A 14,633-nucleotide genomic window follows, 5' to 3' on the forward strand; every position below is an offset into this window, starting at 1 on the left:
AGTTATTTAGAATAAATAACGTACCTGTGATCTAACGAGTTACAGATTTTTTATTTATATAAATTAAATAATTCTATTAATTACCAATTTACATAATTTTTTGTATTTTTACCAAAATACATTGCATCTCATATTTTGTTTACAGTCGTTTACCGTATAAACGAAATACGTGGAGTACATCGATTTTTACGTATTACGTGTGCACACGTGTTTAAAAATTTCCTCATATTTCATTTACAGTGTAAACGAAATACGTTTAAAATTATTTCATTTGCACTGTAAACAAAATATGAGATGCAATGTATTTTGATAAAAATGCTAGAAGTTATGTAAATCGGTAATTAATAGAATTATCTAATTTATATAAATAAAAAATCCAATGAGTCACTTATATTTATAAAGATGTGTTTGGGACAGTTATAAATATTTCAAAAACTGTTTTTGCGGAGTTAGCTCATTATTTTGTAACTGTGTTTTAGTGACCTTATTTAGAGAGATTTATGGAAAGATTTTTACGCCAATTTGAATTAGTAAATACTTATTTGATTTTATAAGATAAGTCTATTAAGAGAGACTTACTCTATATAACACGTGTTTAAATAGACTCTGATTTATAGTTTTACTTGATTCGAGTTATAGCCAACGGATCATCAACCATTAACACCTTATAAAGTCTATATATCTCTATATGATATTAATCAATTTTTCATCCCTTCATTTTCTGCACAAAGACAAAAACAAATGGTTGACTTGACTAACTGTGTACTATAATGAAACCAAAAACTTATCTATTTTTGTTAATTGTTCCTATCCCCAGGATACAAGATATGAAATTTTTACTAAAATTTGTGGTTAATAGAAATATTTTATCTATCTCATTCTCTAAAATAAATTTGTCTATTCATAATACTGTTTTAAAATATTTGTATTTATGTGACGTACACATATTAGTTAGCTAAGGAATTAGAGTTACCACATAAGTATATATTGAACTCAAATGAATACTGAGGCTTAGCTTGTTTGTTTAGCCCAATCCAATTCCAAGCATGGAAGTGGAAGTGCCAGCAGTAGCAGAAGGCAGCAACGAAACTCAAAAATGGAGTGTGGCAGTGGATTCAGAGAACAAGGCCACAGAATTCAGACTGATGTCCATAGCCAAACCACACATGAGAGCATTCCACCTCTCGTGGATCTCCTTCTTCTCATGCTTTGTCTCCAGCTTTGCAGCACCGCCCCTGCTCCCCATCATCCGGGACAATCTCAATCTCACCGCCACAGACATCGGCAATGCAGGAGTGGCCTCAGTCTCCGGCGCCGTCTTCGCAAGAGTAGCCATGGGGACAGCCTGTGACTTGGTGGGCCCTCGCCTGGCCTCCGCCTCCCTCATTCTCCTAACTGCACCGGCTGTCTACTGCACCTCACTCATCAACTCAGCCACCTCCTACCTCCTTGTCCGCTTCTTCACGGGATTCTCCTTAGCTACCTTCGTGTCCACGCAATTCTGGATGAGTTCCATGTTCTCTGCCCCTGTTGTAGGCAGAGCAAATGGATTCTCCGGCGGATGGGGGAACCTTGGAGGAGGCGCAACCCAACTCATCATGCCATTAGTCTTTTCCCTCGTCCGAGACATCGGCGCCGCGCAATTCACGGCCTGGAGAATCGCATTCTTTGTCCCTGCGTTCTTCCAGATGCTCACAGCATTCTCTATATTAATATTTGGACAGGACACGCCAGACGGCAACTTCCAGAGGCTAAAGAAGTCAGGGCAGAAACCAAAAGATGAATTCTCAAAGGTTCTTTTCCATGGTGTTACTAACTATAGAGGCTGGATTCTGGCGTTGACTTATGGATACTGCTTTGGTGTGGAGTTGACTATTGATAACATCATAGCTGAGTACTTCTATGACAGATTCAATCTCAAGCTGCACACTGCTGGGATCATTGCTGCCAGTTTCGGATTGGCGAATCTGTTCTCCAGGCCCGGTGGAGGCTTCATATCTGATGCAGTTTCAAAGAGGTTTGGGATGAGGGGTAGGCTCTGGGCCTTGTGGCTTTGCCAAACATTCGCTGGTGTCCTCTGCATAATTCTTGGCCTTGTTGGATCTTTGAGTGTTTCTGTTGTTGTTATGATCATATTCTCTGTGTTTGTTCAAGCTGCTTGTGGCATGACCTTTGGAATTGTTCCTTTTGTCTCAAGAAGGTTTGTGTTCTTCTTCTTCTTTCATTCTCTTTAGAGTTATCTTTAGTTCCATTGAATTGCTTTCCATTTTCTCCAGAGTGTTCTTTTAGTCAAGTTCAGACTCATTGACACAAACAGGACAAAAATAGAAGTAAAAGAAAAAGTGGAATAGGATAGGTTCTTTTTTCTTTTTGGAAATCATTGATCATCCTTACCTATGTACTTGGTTGAGACATTGAATTTGATTCTCTGGCATATAGTACATGGTTCATGCATCATATTTCTCACCTATGTAATTGGCTGAAACTGGGAATGGGATTCTCTGGTATAATTTAGATATCTGTTTCAACTCCTATTTTATTTCCATTAGATTAGAATGTGATTCCCACTTGATCACTCAACTTTTGAGATTTGATGTCTATAAACACCATAACTCTTGATAATGATGATGTTCAGGTCATTAGGAGTGATATCAGGAATGACAGGAGGAGGAGGGAATGTGGGTGCAGTTGTGACCCAACTAATATTCTTCAAAGGATCAAAATTTTCAAAAGAGAGGGGAATTACACTGATGGGTGTGATGATCATAATATGCACCCTCCCAATATGTCTAATATATTTCCCGCAGTGGGGTGGCATGTTCTTTGGTCCATCATCAAAGAAAGTTACAGAAGAAGACTACTATCTTGGTGAGTGGAACTCAAAGGAGCAAGAGAAAGGGTCACACCATGCTAGCTTGAAGTTTGCTGATAATAGTGTTAGTGAGAGAGGCAGAAAACACAACACTTCAACAAGACCTAATGATGAACCAACACCAACATATGTTTGATTATTTATTTCCCCTTTTCGAAGTTGTAATAATATTAATGCCTGTTCATAAGTTTGCTTGCTGAACAATAATGTTTGATGAAACTTTGATTGCATTCTTCCTCGGCTTCTTCCAATTTTGAATTTCTTCTAGTACATCCCAGCATCCCATGAAGACTTTAATTATCAATTAGTGCATGAAACTTGAATTACAACCATGTTTGGGAAACAATAAAACTTCAGTTCAAACAAGTTTAAAAGTATCTTATTTAATATCCATTGATTATTACTAGAATAATTATTTTCCTAATATTACTGCATAATTTAATACAATGCTAATTCATTTATTTTTCCCCTATCAATAAGGTGGTAAGTCTTTTGCTATAATTTGTATGTTGATTTTTTCTTTTTCTATGATATCTTTAAGTTAATAATTAATCCAACGCATATCAGAATTTCATTTAAAGATTTGTCGTTGACCAATAAATTGCTTGTTTAAGCAAATTAGAGAACTAACCATTAAATTAATCTAAGTTGGTTTTTTTTATCTTGGTTATAAATGCCTTTTTTTTTTTCTCGAGTAAATCCCCATAGTGGTCCCCGAGATTGACGCCGTGCACCAAAATCGTCCTGAGATTTTAATTGCACTAATTACGTCTTTGAGATTAAAAAAATTGCATCATAGTAGTCCCTGACCCGTTTTCCGTTAACGATGCGCTGACGTAACTTGATAACGTGGACCTTTGGTGACACGTGTTACCTCATGGTTTGGCCACGTGTAACGGATGATGACGTGTCGGTCGACGACATGTGGCATGCTGACATGGATGAATATGCCACGTGTCACAATACTATTTTGCCATGTGTCACAATGCTATTTTGCCACGTGTCAGATTATGCCATGTGTCAGCATGCCATGTGTCACAATACTATTTTGCCATGTGTCACAATGCTATTTTGCCACGTGTCAGATTATGTCATGTGTCATAATGCTATTTTGCCATGTGTCAGATTATGCCATGTGTCACAATGCTATTTGTCCACATGTCATCCACTATGTCATCGTTACATGTGCACTAAATTAGTTCCTTACTTTGCATCAAATGACTCATTTTAGTTCCTGGAATTGAATGCTATGCACCAAATTAGTCCATTCATCAGTTTTTTTCTTATTTTTTTATAAATATAAAATTCTCAATATTTTTTATACACTAATTTTAATTATATTTTCTATTATACATATTTTATAATAAATTTTTTAATTAATAATGTTAACTTGTATCATTAGAGTACATGTTAACTAAAATCAAAACTTTATTATTGTCTCTTGTGTTTATTTGTATCTGTTTTAATACTGTTCAAGTCATGGTTACAATAAGTACTTATATTGATTAATAGTGTAATATATGAAAAAAACGCCTAACTAAATTATAGATAAAATGAATTATTATAATCGACAGTATAAATCTATCTTATTAATTTAGTGAGAAGTTAATTATATGAAAAATCGGACATTCTTAAAATGGATGGGAATAATGAATTTATATTAGTTAATAAGTGCCTTATCAAGTATTCCTAAAATATTTATTAAAGTGTTAAATATTTAAAAAAAATGTATTAAAGAATATTATTATACTCTTAACTTACACTCTTTATTAAATCAATATCAATATGTCACATAATTATTTTAATAAAATATTATAAAAAAATTGTATAATTAAAACTAATATTTTAAAATTTTTTATAAAAACACTTATATTTAAATAACTTGTGAAAAGATAAAATTAAAAGTAGTGTATTTAAATATATAATGAGAATTTTAAATTTATAAAAAAATGAGAAAAAACTTATGAAGGGACTAATTTGGTACACGACATTCAATTTCAGGGACTAAAATGAGTCATTTGATGTAAAGTAAGGGACCAATTTGGTACACATGTAACGATGACATAGTAGATGACACATGGACAAATAGCATTGCGACACGTGGCATAATTTGACACGTGGCAAAATAGCACTGTGACACGTGGCATACCCATCCATGTCAGCATGCAACGTGTCATTGACTGACACGTCATCATACCGTTACACGTGGTCAAACCATGGGGTGACACGTGTCACCAAAGGTCCACGTCATCAAGCCACGTAAGCACATTGTTAACGGAAAACGGATCAGGAACTACTATGGTGTAATTTTTTCAATCTCAGAGACGTAATTGATGCAACTAAAATCTCATTGACGATTTTGGTGCACGGCGTCAATCTCGGGGACCACTATGGGCATTTACTCTTTTTTCTCATTGAAGGAGTTTCTTTTTTGTTTTTGGTCAGAAGGATTTTTTTTGGGTAATATGGTCAGAAGGAGTTTTGAGACGAGAGATAGCCATGGTTCATGCTAGCCCAGTCCAATACAGAATTTAAATAGGCCTGCAGAAAGAGCTAAGCCCAAGACATACAAGAACCAAGTCCCAACCAAATTCTGGTTCTTGGTCTATGGAATTTTTTGCTGAGTGTTGACCCAAAATGAGTACGAATAGAAACAAATAGGCCTTAGAGCATGACAGGTCCACGGTTGAAGTTGACACGAGTTAAGCAACATTCTAAAAAAAAAAAGTTTTGAGATAGAGACTTCACCAGTGGCAAGTGACGTGCAACTCTCAATTCTTTGTCGACAAAATTTCTAGCCCCGGAAAGCAAGAGATGAGTTGACTTGAGTGACACGCCCTATATGGAACTTTGCTTTCTCATTGGTCAATAACCAAACGAATAATGTAAACTAGAATTGACAAACAGGTTCCTACGAAATTTCCTTCACGCTTATCGTTTATGATCCCTTTGTTCGCTCATACACGATACAACAACGCTATTTGCTATCTTTATAGTAAACAAGCAAAAACTTTTTTGTGCTTAAATTGTTTAATTTATTTTTTAAAATAAAAAATTAAATGTTCAAAATTTGTTAAATATTAACAAGATACTCTCTCGACAAATTAAATACTATGTTAAATCCATAATAATCACCAGAAAAAGGAACTAAATGATAAGTTCTTAAAGTTTACGAGAAAACAATAGGTTCTTATCCTATAAACTAGATGGTTTTTTATTCTCATAATTCTATCTAAATAAGATTGGAAGTTCATCACAATTTTCTCTTTATAAAATTTAAAATAACATTGAATTTTGATTTTTGTGTTTTATAAATATTTAAAGAGTTTATTCTTTTATATATATTTTTATAAAAAATAAAAATACATAATTAATTGTTTGTAATAAATCTTTTATATTAATAAGACATGATTAGAAGATTCATCCACATAATATTTTGATATAGAAAAGGTTTCAAAACCACATGGACAGCACAAGTTGTGAATTGTATATATCTCCTTCACCTTTGTCAAAATGAGAACCCATTGATTTTACCAGTCATGGATTCAGCACCCTTTGTGGTTGTCCTCCTTCTCTTGTTCCTCTCTTGCTTATCAACTCCTTCGGTCTCGGACCCCAGAGCCACAAGGGCGGCCTTGCTCTGCACCAACAGGACCGAACCTGCTCCTTCCCGTCAACTCTTCGTATCAAACTTCCTTGCTGCCATGGACGCACTTACCCCTCTCATCTCAACTAAAAGGTACGGAGCAGTTATCAACGGGACTCGCAACTTAACGGTCTACGCCTTCGGCCAGTGCATGAACGATCTGTCTCAGCAAGACTGCAACATGTGCTTCGCCCAGTGCAAGACACAGATCCTCACCTGCCTTCCCTTCCAGAAAGGGACACGTGGCGGCTCTCTCTTCTTCGATGGCTGCTACCTCAGGTATTTAATTACTTGCTTTTTGTAACCGCTCAGTTAGTTAGTTAGTTAGTTAGTTACAGGCTTCGTCAATTCAATTCAATAGGTACGATGATTACAACTTCTTCAACGAGAGCGTCACCGATCGAGACACCTCGGTATGTAACGGCACCAGTAACAGAAACGGCGTCGTTTACAAGCGCAATGCTTTGGAGTTGGTGAGCAACTTGAGTCATCTGGCGCCCAAGAACGGTGGCTTCTTCGTTGGCTCATTCAGCCGCAAGAATGTGAGTGTTTATGGATTGGCTCAGTGCTGGAAATTTGTTAATGCAACTTCCTGTAAGAGCTGTTTGGCTGATGCTGTAACTAGAATCGATTCGTGTCCTCCCAAAGAAGAAGGGAGGGCGATGAATACTGGTTGTTACATGAGGTATTCCTCACAGAAGTTTTATTACAATTCAACCACTGTTGCTTCTTCTTCTGGGAATCATGGTGAGTCAAACTTTAAATTGTTAGATAGACGTACATGAATGTTTGCTGAGATTATTTGTTCTGATAACTTAGCATGAAAATCTTATTGTCTGATAGGACGGCGCAAGCTAGCTATAATTCTGGCTGCATCTTGTGCTGCCCTGGCTCTTGTTCTGGCTGCTGCAACATTTGTTTACTTTGCAAGGAAGAATCTACTCAAGAGAAGAAGAGGTGTCATTTTGTTTATCTATCTAATTTTTGGTTGTTTAGCCAAACTCCTAGTACTAACATTTAGTGCAATATTATTTCTATATCAGATAGGCGACAGTTTGGTGCACTGTTGGACAGAGTGAACCGGTCCAAGCTAAATATGGCATATGAAATCCTTGAAAAAGCTACAAATTACTTCAATGATGCAAATAAACTAGGACAAGGTGGATCAGGCACAGTTTATAAAGTAATTATTGATATTGTTACCTCTTTCACACAACCAAATTATTGATTGAGCAACTAATGATGTTATACTTTCCTGTTTACTTCAACAATGTAGGGAGTTCTGCCTGATGGAAATGTTGTGGCCATAAAAAGGCTTAGCTTTAACACAACACAATGGGCAGATCTTTTCTTCAATGAGGTCAATTTGATAAGTGGTGTTCATCACAAGAATCTTGTAAAGCTTTTGGGATGCAGCATTACAGGACCCGAAAGCCTTTTAGTTTATGAATATGTGCCTAACCAGAGTCTCCATGATCACTTTTCAGGTTATTAACTATATATATGTATATCTGAGATCTGATGATAAATGCAAACCTTCTTAATTTGGTTCTGGTTATTTACTTCTCCTTTTATCTGTTGCAGCTAGGAGGATTTCGCAGCCATTGACTTGGGAACTGAGGTATAAGATCATACTAGGAATTGCTGAGGGCCTGGCCTATCTTCATGAGGAGTCTCATGTTAGAATCATTCATAGAGACATAAAATTAAGCAATATTCTGCTAGACAATGACTTCACACCGAAGATTGTGGATTTTGGTCTTGCTAGATTGTTTCCAGAAGATAAGTCTCACCTTAGCACAGCCATTGCTGGCACACTGTAAGTACACAACCAAAGAACTATGCTACGACATTATCAATGTTTAAACTATGATCATAGGCTTTAGGACTTTAGGTTCATATTCTTTGCATCACTGCTATGCATTGCGGTATGCCTAAGCAAGCAATCATTTATAACTGACTAAATGTTAATGATTGATAAACAATTCAATTTAATCTTACAATTTCTTTTCTGTTCATATTAGCGGTTATATGGCTCCAGAATATATAGTTTGTGGGAAGTTGACTGCAAAAGCGGATGTATTTAGTTTTGGAGTTCTAGTTGTTGAAATTGTATCTGGCAGAAAAAACAGCTCCTTCATCGCCAATTCATCCTCTATCCTACAAACGGTAACTGCTATCTTCTATATGCTTCTAGACTATTTAATTTTATGCTTCTAACAAGCCAAATTTTCTTCATAGTTCATGGACAACCTTTCCTTGGCTGATTATCATTTTTTTTCCTTCTGCATTTATAAAAGTTGTGGAGCCTTTTTGGATCAAATAGGCTAGCCGAAATCGTTGATCCAGCCCTCGAGGGTAACTTCCCTTCAGAGGAAGCATGCAGACTGCTGCAGATAGGGTTGCTTTGCGCGCAAGCTTCTGCAGAGCTGCGACCATCGATGTCAGCAGTTGTTCAAATGATTAACAATAGCCACGAAATTCCTCAGCCGACGCAACCGCCGTTTCTTAATTCTAGTTCTTCAGAAATCAGCAAATCAAGTTTGCCCGGATATAATTTTCAGCCAGGATCCATGACTCAGTCTTCAGGGGACAGCATGACAGAGAGTCTTATTGAGCCTAGATGAGACGTACTACAAAATGTTCCTCTTTTCTGCATACATTTGCTAAGGAATCTGATGATAGAGTTGCTGGCAAGGTTTCATCTTGAAGCTAGCAATGGCATAATCCATTAATCTAATGGTGGATGAGAGATGAGTGTAGCACCATGTTCCACACTTAATATGTACACATAATATTTTTTATAGGAAATATCTACTTGAGCATACATACACACTGACATACCTTTAGTTAAATTTTGGTAAAATTTTGTACATTACAATATCATGTGTAGTTATGTTATATGAAAGAATCCATGAGTCAGCTAATTATGCAAAATCCAACTTTGTTTCCTTTGTTTCTAATTCAAGCAGAAAGATCACGTCTTTTTTTTTTTTTTAATTCATCCCTTAAATGTGGCACTCTTTCTTAGACAATGCTTGATCCTACCAACTAATTAATGGAAGTCAAACATTAAGGGTTGTAAAATGGTGCTCTTGCTGCGGAAGCAGCTCACACCGGTTAAGTAGTTTTCTAATAACATAATCACACCACAAACTCAACATAAAATATGAACAAATCCAACTCATAATATTGTTATATTTATCATTATACATTTGTATATAAAATAGGGCGTCGCTAACCAATTGCTTAAGGAACACTTATTAATAAGTGAATAAAAAATAATTTTTTGTTTTGTTTTGCTTAGGGGTTGATACATATTACATAGTCATAGGCATAACCTTTGTAACTTGATAAATATATTCTAGATTTGTAGTAAGTTTCTAGAGGCTGCAACTTCTTGGTCGTTGCTGTACTCTTATTCTTTTTATCAAAGTTCTTATTCAACAACACAAGTATGCATATAGGTCCGTTCTATGAATTTTATACAATTTAAGTGTAGAATACAATATGTCCAAGTACTCATTCTAGAATTATGTCAGAAACAAAATCCAGAAAAACAATTAAAATTATATGAAACCATTAACGGATTTGAAAGGAAGATGCAATACAATATGGTAACACAGATGAAAATTTCATTTCAGTTCATTTCGGCTTTTGGTTCAGACACGAAACCGCGTGGATAATGAGGACTTTTTAGGTGTAAGCATATTGTCATCATGTGATGCTCTTGATTTCAAAGTCAACGAGCAACTCTTGATTGTCAAGTCTTAATCACCAACTTCCACTCATTAGCAATTAGAATTAGCATACCCCGTGCTTGACTCGCTATTATTGGTATTTGTACCCTTTTTTATTCTAAGCCTTTCTTCTTGACTTAGTCCAAAACATTGATTAATTGAGTTCACTATTACTCTACATAATTTCAGGTTGCATCATGGAAAGTGAGGTATCACACTATCATGGGACAACTTGATTTAGTTTAGTTCCTTTTGTTCCTATAATAATTCATAGGTAATTGAGGATTTCATTTATTCTAATAGGAAACTTACCATCTGTTGTTTCGTTCACCATTATAATATGTGATAAATGTTGTTAGCATATAATAGTATTAGTGATTAATGAATGAAGTTGTGAATAACAATGTCCATTCATTACTCTTTCCCTTTTTTGTCTTTTTCAATAGTACCTAGATAGCCTCTAAGAAAAAGTAGTATTTAATAGATAGATTGAAATAGATAAAAACTTAGTAAAGTCAAAGTCAGTATGATTTTTGAAGCTTCAACTTGTTTAGTTTTGAAAGCTCATTTGACCATCAAGTGTAATAAGATCTAAGAGATATGGTTTCCACAACCTTATTGTGATGCTGACTATTTATCCCAAATTGTGGTCCCAAATGTTCCATTTGATTCTATTTCATTATTCTTATCTCATTCATTGTCAATCATAGCAGTAGTTCAAGTGTGAAACTAGCTTATAGTTTGCTGCAAAAAGCAAGCCAGAAAAATACTCAAGATCTTCATTTTCAACCAAAAAGATTAAAATTTTTGGAATCTATCTCGCACACATTAGTTAGGTTGGGACCCATCCCTTACCATTTTAGTGTATGATCACTTTAATACCATACATGTTCAATGCACTGTTAATTGATTCAAACTTGCTTTTATTTGATTAATTAATAATTTTCCATAGTAAAAATTATAATGAATTCAGTCATAAGCAATATAGCTGTAACATATTCTAATTCAATAGTCTTCTTGCCTTGCAGCTGCTTGATGAAAGTCCCAGCAATGGAAAAGAAACTAGTCTCTCTTGTCTATCCCCAGATCCTTGTTTTCCTCCTCATCAAATCTCTGTTACTGTTAGATTCAGTGGTAGCAGAACCAAGGGCCAAAACAGTTGAAGTAACATGTGGCCATCAACTAGAGCACAACACTACCATCTTTGTTCCGAATTTCATTGCAACCATGGAGAAGATAAGCCAACAAATGCGCAGTACCGGCTACGGCACAGCAGTTACAGGGACAGGACCAGACATAGACTATGGCCTGGCACAGTGCTATGGAGATCTTTCACTTCTTGATTGTGTGTTATGTTATGCCGAGGCACGCACGGTTCTTCCTAAATGCTTCCCAAACAATGGTGGCCGCATATTTCTTGATGGATGCTTCATGAGGTCTGAAAATTATAGCTTCTTTGATGAGTATGCAGGGCCAGGGGACAAGGCTGTTTGTGGCAACAAAACTAGGAAGAACTCGAGTTTTCAAGCGGCCACGAAGCAGGCGGTTTTGGAAGTAGTGCAAGCTGCACCAAACAGCAAAGGATACTATGCAAGAGGGAAGGTTGATGTTTCTGGAAGGGTAAATGAATCTGCTTATGTTTTGGCTAATTGTTGGAAGAGTTTGAACAGTAGTTCTTGCAAAGTATGTCTTGAGAATGCTTCTAAATCTGTGTTGAGATGCTTGCCTTCTTCAGAAGGTAGAGCACTGAACACTGGCTGCTTCATGAGGTATTCTGACACAGATTTTCTTAACAAGGAGCAGAATAATGGAAGATCAAGAGGTAATGAATTCTTTTTTCTGCTATGGAACAGCATAATTGATACATTTATTTCGAGCAAAATACACAAAAAAACTCCACTTTCTCAAGGAATTCGTAATAATACTATTCTTTTACAATTAATTAGAATGACTAGAATTGATTTTCGATCGAGGTTTAGCCGTTGTCTATATTCCTAAGTAATGAACAGTTAACTAATTCTATCTAATGTTATCTAATCCTATTGTGCTACCTAATTTCAATTGTCCCTAATGGACCAACATGCTAAAGGCTAAAATTATCTTGTCTCAATTATTGCATATCATGATGAATTGGTGTTACTCTTCTAATGTTGTGAGAAACTTATTTTGTACCTGTTAAAGATAAATATTTATATTCCTGAGTAGTTCATTTTGCTGGTTTGTGCAGGTACTCTTATAGTGATAGTGGTTGCAGTAGTTAGTGCAGTGATTGTTTTGGTAGTTGGAATAGCTATTGGGGTCTATATAAGGAAAGATAGATACATTCAAAGAAAAAGAAGAGGTAACTGACTTATTCATTTTCTTTAAAGAATGTTCAAGAAACAGAGAACAACAACGTTCCAAATCCTCTAACGGATACAAAGCTGAATTTGCTCTTACCATGTATTCATAAGTTATTGAGGATTCACAAATTTTGTTTGTGTCTAAACTGCTCTTCTCCTTTTCTAGGTTCAAATGATGCAGAGAAGTTGGCTAAGACACTTCACCGCAACAGCTTGAATTTCAAGTACTCTACACTGGAGAAGGCTACCAACTCCTTCAACGAAGCGAACAAGCTTGGACAGGGAGGATTTGGATCGGTTTATAGAGTAAATTCTCTTCCACATAACACCTACTTCCCCTCCCCCACCATTTTGCATATCAAAACCACTCTTACGAATCCATGTTGCAGGGTGTTCTGCCTGATGGAAGAGAAATTGCCATCAAGAGGTTGTACTTCAACAACAGGCATAGAGCAGCAGATTTCTACAATGAAGTCAACATAATTAGTAGCGTGGAGCACAAGAATCTAGTGAGGTTGTTAGGATGCAGCTGTTCTGGACCCGAAAGCTTGCTCGTATATGAATTTCTACCGAACAAAAGTCTTGATCAATTTATTTTTGGTAACTACTAAACTATGGCTTTAAAAATGCCTCCATTTTATAAAGTGTCATAAAATATTATCCCAATCTCTTGTTTTAGATAGAGTCAGGGGAAGAGAACTAAACTGGGAGAAGAGATATGACATTATCATTGGGACAGCTGAAGGATTGGTTTACCTGCATGAGAATTCAAAAACTAGGATAATTCATAGAGATATAAAAGCCAGCAACATCTTACTGGATGCTAAACTTCGCGCCAAAATTGCTGATTTCGGACTGGCCAGGTCCTTTCAAGAAGATAAGAGTCACATTAGCACGGCTATAGCCGGAACTCTGTAAGCATCTCTTACCAATCAATGCATCCATTGATTCACAACCGTTAACAATATATATAGCATTGAAAAGTTTGAAAAAAATCCAAGACCTATTAATATGTGTGGATCATATCTGAAAGGGTAAACTGCAGTAAATGCTATAGTTTGGTTTCAATGAATGTTAAGTGTAATTTAACCTATTGAGAACATTGTGGAATACTCATTTTCTTAAGTGGTGTTGCAGGGGTTACATGGCTCCAGAGTACCTAGCTCATGGTCAGTTAACAGAAAAGGCAGATGTATATAGTTTTGGAGTGTTAGTCTTAGAAATAGTTACTGGGAGACAGAATAACAGAAGCAAATCAACAGAATACTCAGACAGCATAGTTATACTGGTAACTATTTTCTAGAATGTCTAATGAGCCAAGACTGCATATGCATAATGAACTAACTTTTGTTTCTTCCATTGATCCAATTTAATATCTTGTAATAAAATCAGACATGGAGGCATTTCCAATCAGGGACAGCAGAAGAGCTATTTGATCCAAATCTAGTTTCAGATGACAACAACAATGTTAATAAGAAGGATGAGATTTTAAGAGTGGTGCACATAGGACTTCTATGCACACAAGAGAACCCTTCCTTGAGGCCAACCATGTCAAGGGCACTACAGATGCTAACAAAGAAGGAAGAGAATCTTACACGTCCCTCTAATCCACCCTTCACAGATGAGAACACAATGGAACTCAATGACACTGTTGATAACCCATTTTGCCCTCTCAATAATGCAACATATTCATCAGAGGCTACTATGTCCCATAGTTCTTTTTATGCAAGGTGATCACTGAAGAGAATTAAAGCAACAGCAGTTACTTTAGTCCAAAGCTTGGATTCTATTGGTGACATGATGAAATAAATGTTGCTATCACACAAAAAGAAGCGTTGATTGATAGGAAAATTAGATGCTTGTAAGCCACAAGCCCATAAGAATATTAAATGTACACTGTACACCTTTAATTTACAACTACTCACTCAGGAACAACAAACGATGAGTTTCTTTCTCACACTTCATCCAGAGCATCTCCTATTTGAAATTTCTCAAGTCTCCAATTTTTTGTTCAAATGACATAGAGTAATTCC

The 14,633-nt window shown here is 36.0% G+C and overlaps 3 protein-coding genes across 5 annotated transcripts; all 3 read left to right on the top strand.

The window, feature by feature from the left end:
• The first annotated feature begins 954 nt into the window (after positions 1-954).
• On the top strand, positions 955-3,249 carry LOC130970066 (high affinity nitrate transporter 2.5). Its single transcript, XM_057896026.1, has 2 exons — positions 955-2,200; positions 2,636-3,249. The coding sequence occupies exons 1-2, from the start codon at positions 1,047-1,049 to the stop codon at positions 3,006-3,008; spliced, it is 1,527 nt and encodes a 508-aa protein (XP_057752009.1). The 5' UTR covers positions 955-1,046; the 3' UTR covers positions 3,009-3,249.
• A 3,072-nt stretch (positions 3,250-6,321) lies between these two features.
• On the top strand, positions 6,322-9,455 carry LOC130965557 (cysteine-rich receptor-like protein kinase 3). Of its 2 annotated transcripts, XM_057890324.1 has the most exons (8): positions 6,322-6,797; positions 6,880-7,265; positions 7,362-7,475; positions 7,562-7,701; positions 7,795-8,005; positions 8,103-8,337; positions 8,543-8,687; positions 8,819-9,455. In XM_057890324.1, exons 1-8 carry the CDS (start codon positions 6,412-6,414, stop codon positions 9,143-9,145), a joined length of 1,944 nt encoding a protein of 647 aa, XP_057746307.1. In that variant the 5' UTR covers positions 6,322-6,411; the 3' UTR covers positions 9,146-9,455. The 2 variants fall into 2 exon arrangements, with proteins under 2 accessions (XP_057746307.1, XP_057746308.1); XM_057890325.1 differs by lacking the exons at positions 8,543-8,687; positions 8,819-9,455 and having other exon boundaries at positions 8,103-8,341.
• Positions 9,456-10,950: 1,495 nt separating this feature from the next.
• LOC130965491 (cysteine-rich receptor-like protein kinase 2) lies at positions 10,951-14,632 on the top strand. Of its 2 annotated transcripts, XM_057890252.1 has the most exons (8): positions 10,951-11,094; positions 11,287-12,080; positions 12,486-12,599; positions 12,767-12,906; positions 12,990-13,200; positions 13,280-13,514; positions 13,738-13,888; positions 13,993-14,632. In XM_057890252.1, the coding sequence occupies exons 2-8, from the start codon at positions 11,294-11,296 to the stop codon at positions 14,332-14,334; spliced, it is 1,980 nt and encodes a 659-aa protein (XP_057746235.1). In that variant the 5' UTR covers positions 10,951-11,094; positions 11,287-11,293; the 3' UTR covers positions 14,335-14,632. The 2 variants fall into 2 exon arrangements, with proteins under 2 accessions (XP_057746235.1, XP_057746234.1); XM_057890251.1 differs by lacking the exon at positions 10,951-11,094 and having other exon boundaries at positions 11,169-12,080; positions 13,993-14,631.
• Position 14,633: the final 1 nt, after the last annotated feature.

Source organism: Arachis stenosperma, chromosome 3, assembly GCF_014773155.1.
Source record: "Arachis stenosperma cultivar V10309 chromosome 3, arast.V10309.gnm1.PFL2, whole genome shotgun sequence".
In the NCBI taxonomy this organism is placed as follows: domain Eukaryota; kingdom Viridiplantae; phylum Streptophyta; class Magnoliopsida; order Fabales; family Fabaceae; genus Arachis; species Arachis stenosperma.

Coding starts and splice junctions, on each gene's coding strand:
- LOC130970066 (XM_057896026.1), top strand. CDS start 1,047: ATGGAAGTGGAAGTGCCAGCAGTAGCAGAAGGCAGCAACGAAACTCAA. Junction 2,201..2,635: donor GTTCCTTTTGTCTCAAGAAG/GTTTGTGTTCTT, acceptor GATGATGTTCAG/GTCATTAGGAGTGATATCAG.
- LOC130965557 (XM_057890324.1), top strand. CDS start 6,412: ATGGATTCAGCACCCTTTGTGGTTGTCCTCCTTCTCTTGTTCCTCTCT. Junction 7,266..7,361: donor TTCTTCTTCTGGGAATCATG/GTGAGTCAAACT, acceptor ATTGTCTGATAG/GACGGCGCAAGCTAGCTATA. Junction 8,006..8,102: donor TCTCCATGATCACTTTTCAG/GTTATTAACTAT, acceptor TATCTGTTGCAG/CTAGGAGGATTTCGCAGCCA.
- LOC130965491 (XM_057890251.1), top strand. CDS start 11,222: ATGAATTCAGTCATAAGCAATATAGCTGTAACATATTCTAATTCAATA. Junction 12,907..12,989: donor GATTTGGATCGGTTTATAGA/GTAAATTCTCTT, acceptor TCCATGTTGCAG/GGTGTTCTGCCTGATGGAAG. Junction 13,201..13,279: donor TCTTGATCAATTTATTTTTG/GTAACTACTAAA, acceptor CTCTTGTTTTAG/ATAGAGTCAGGGGAAGAGAA.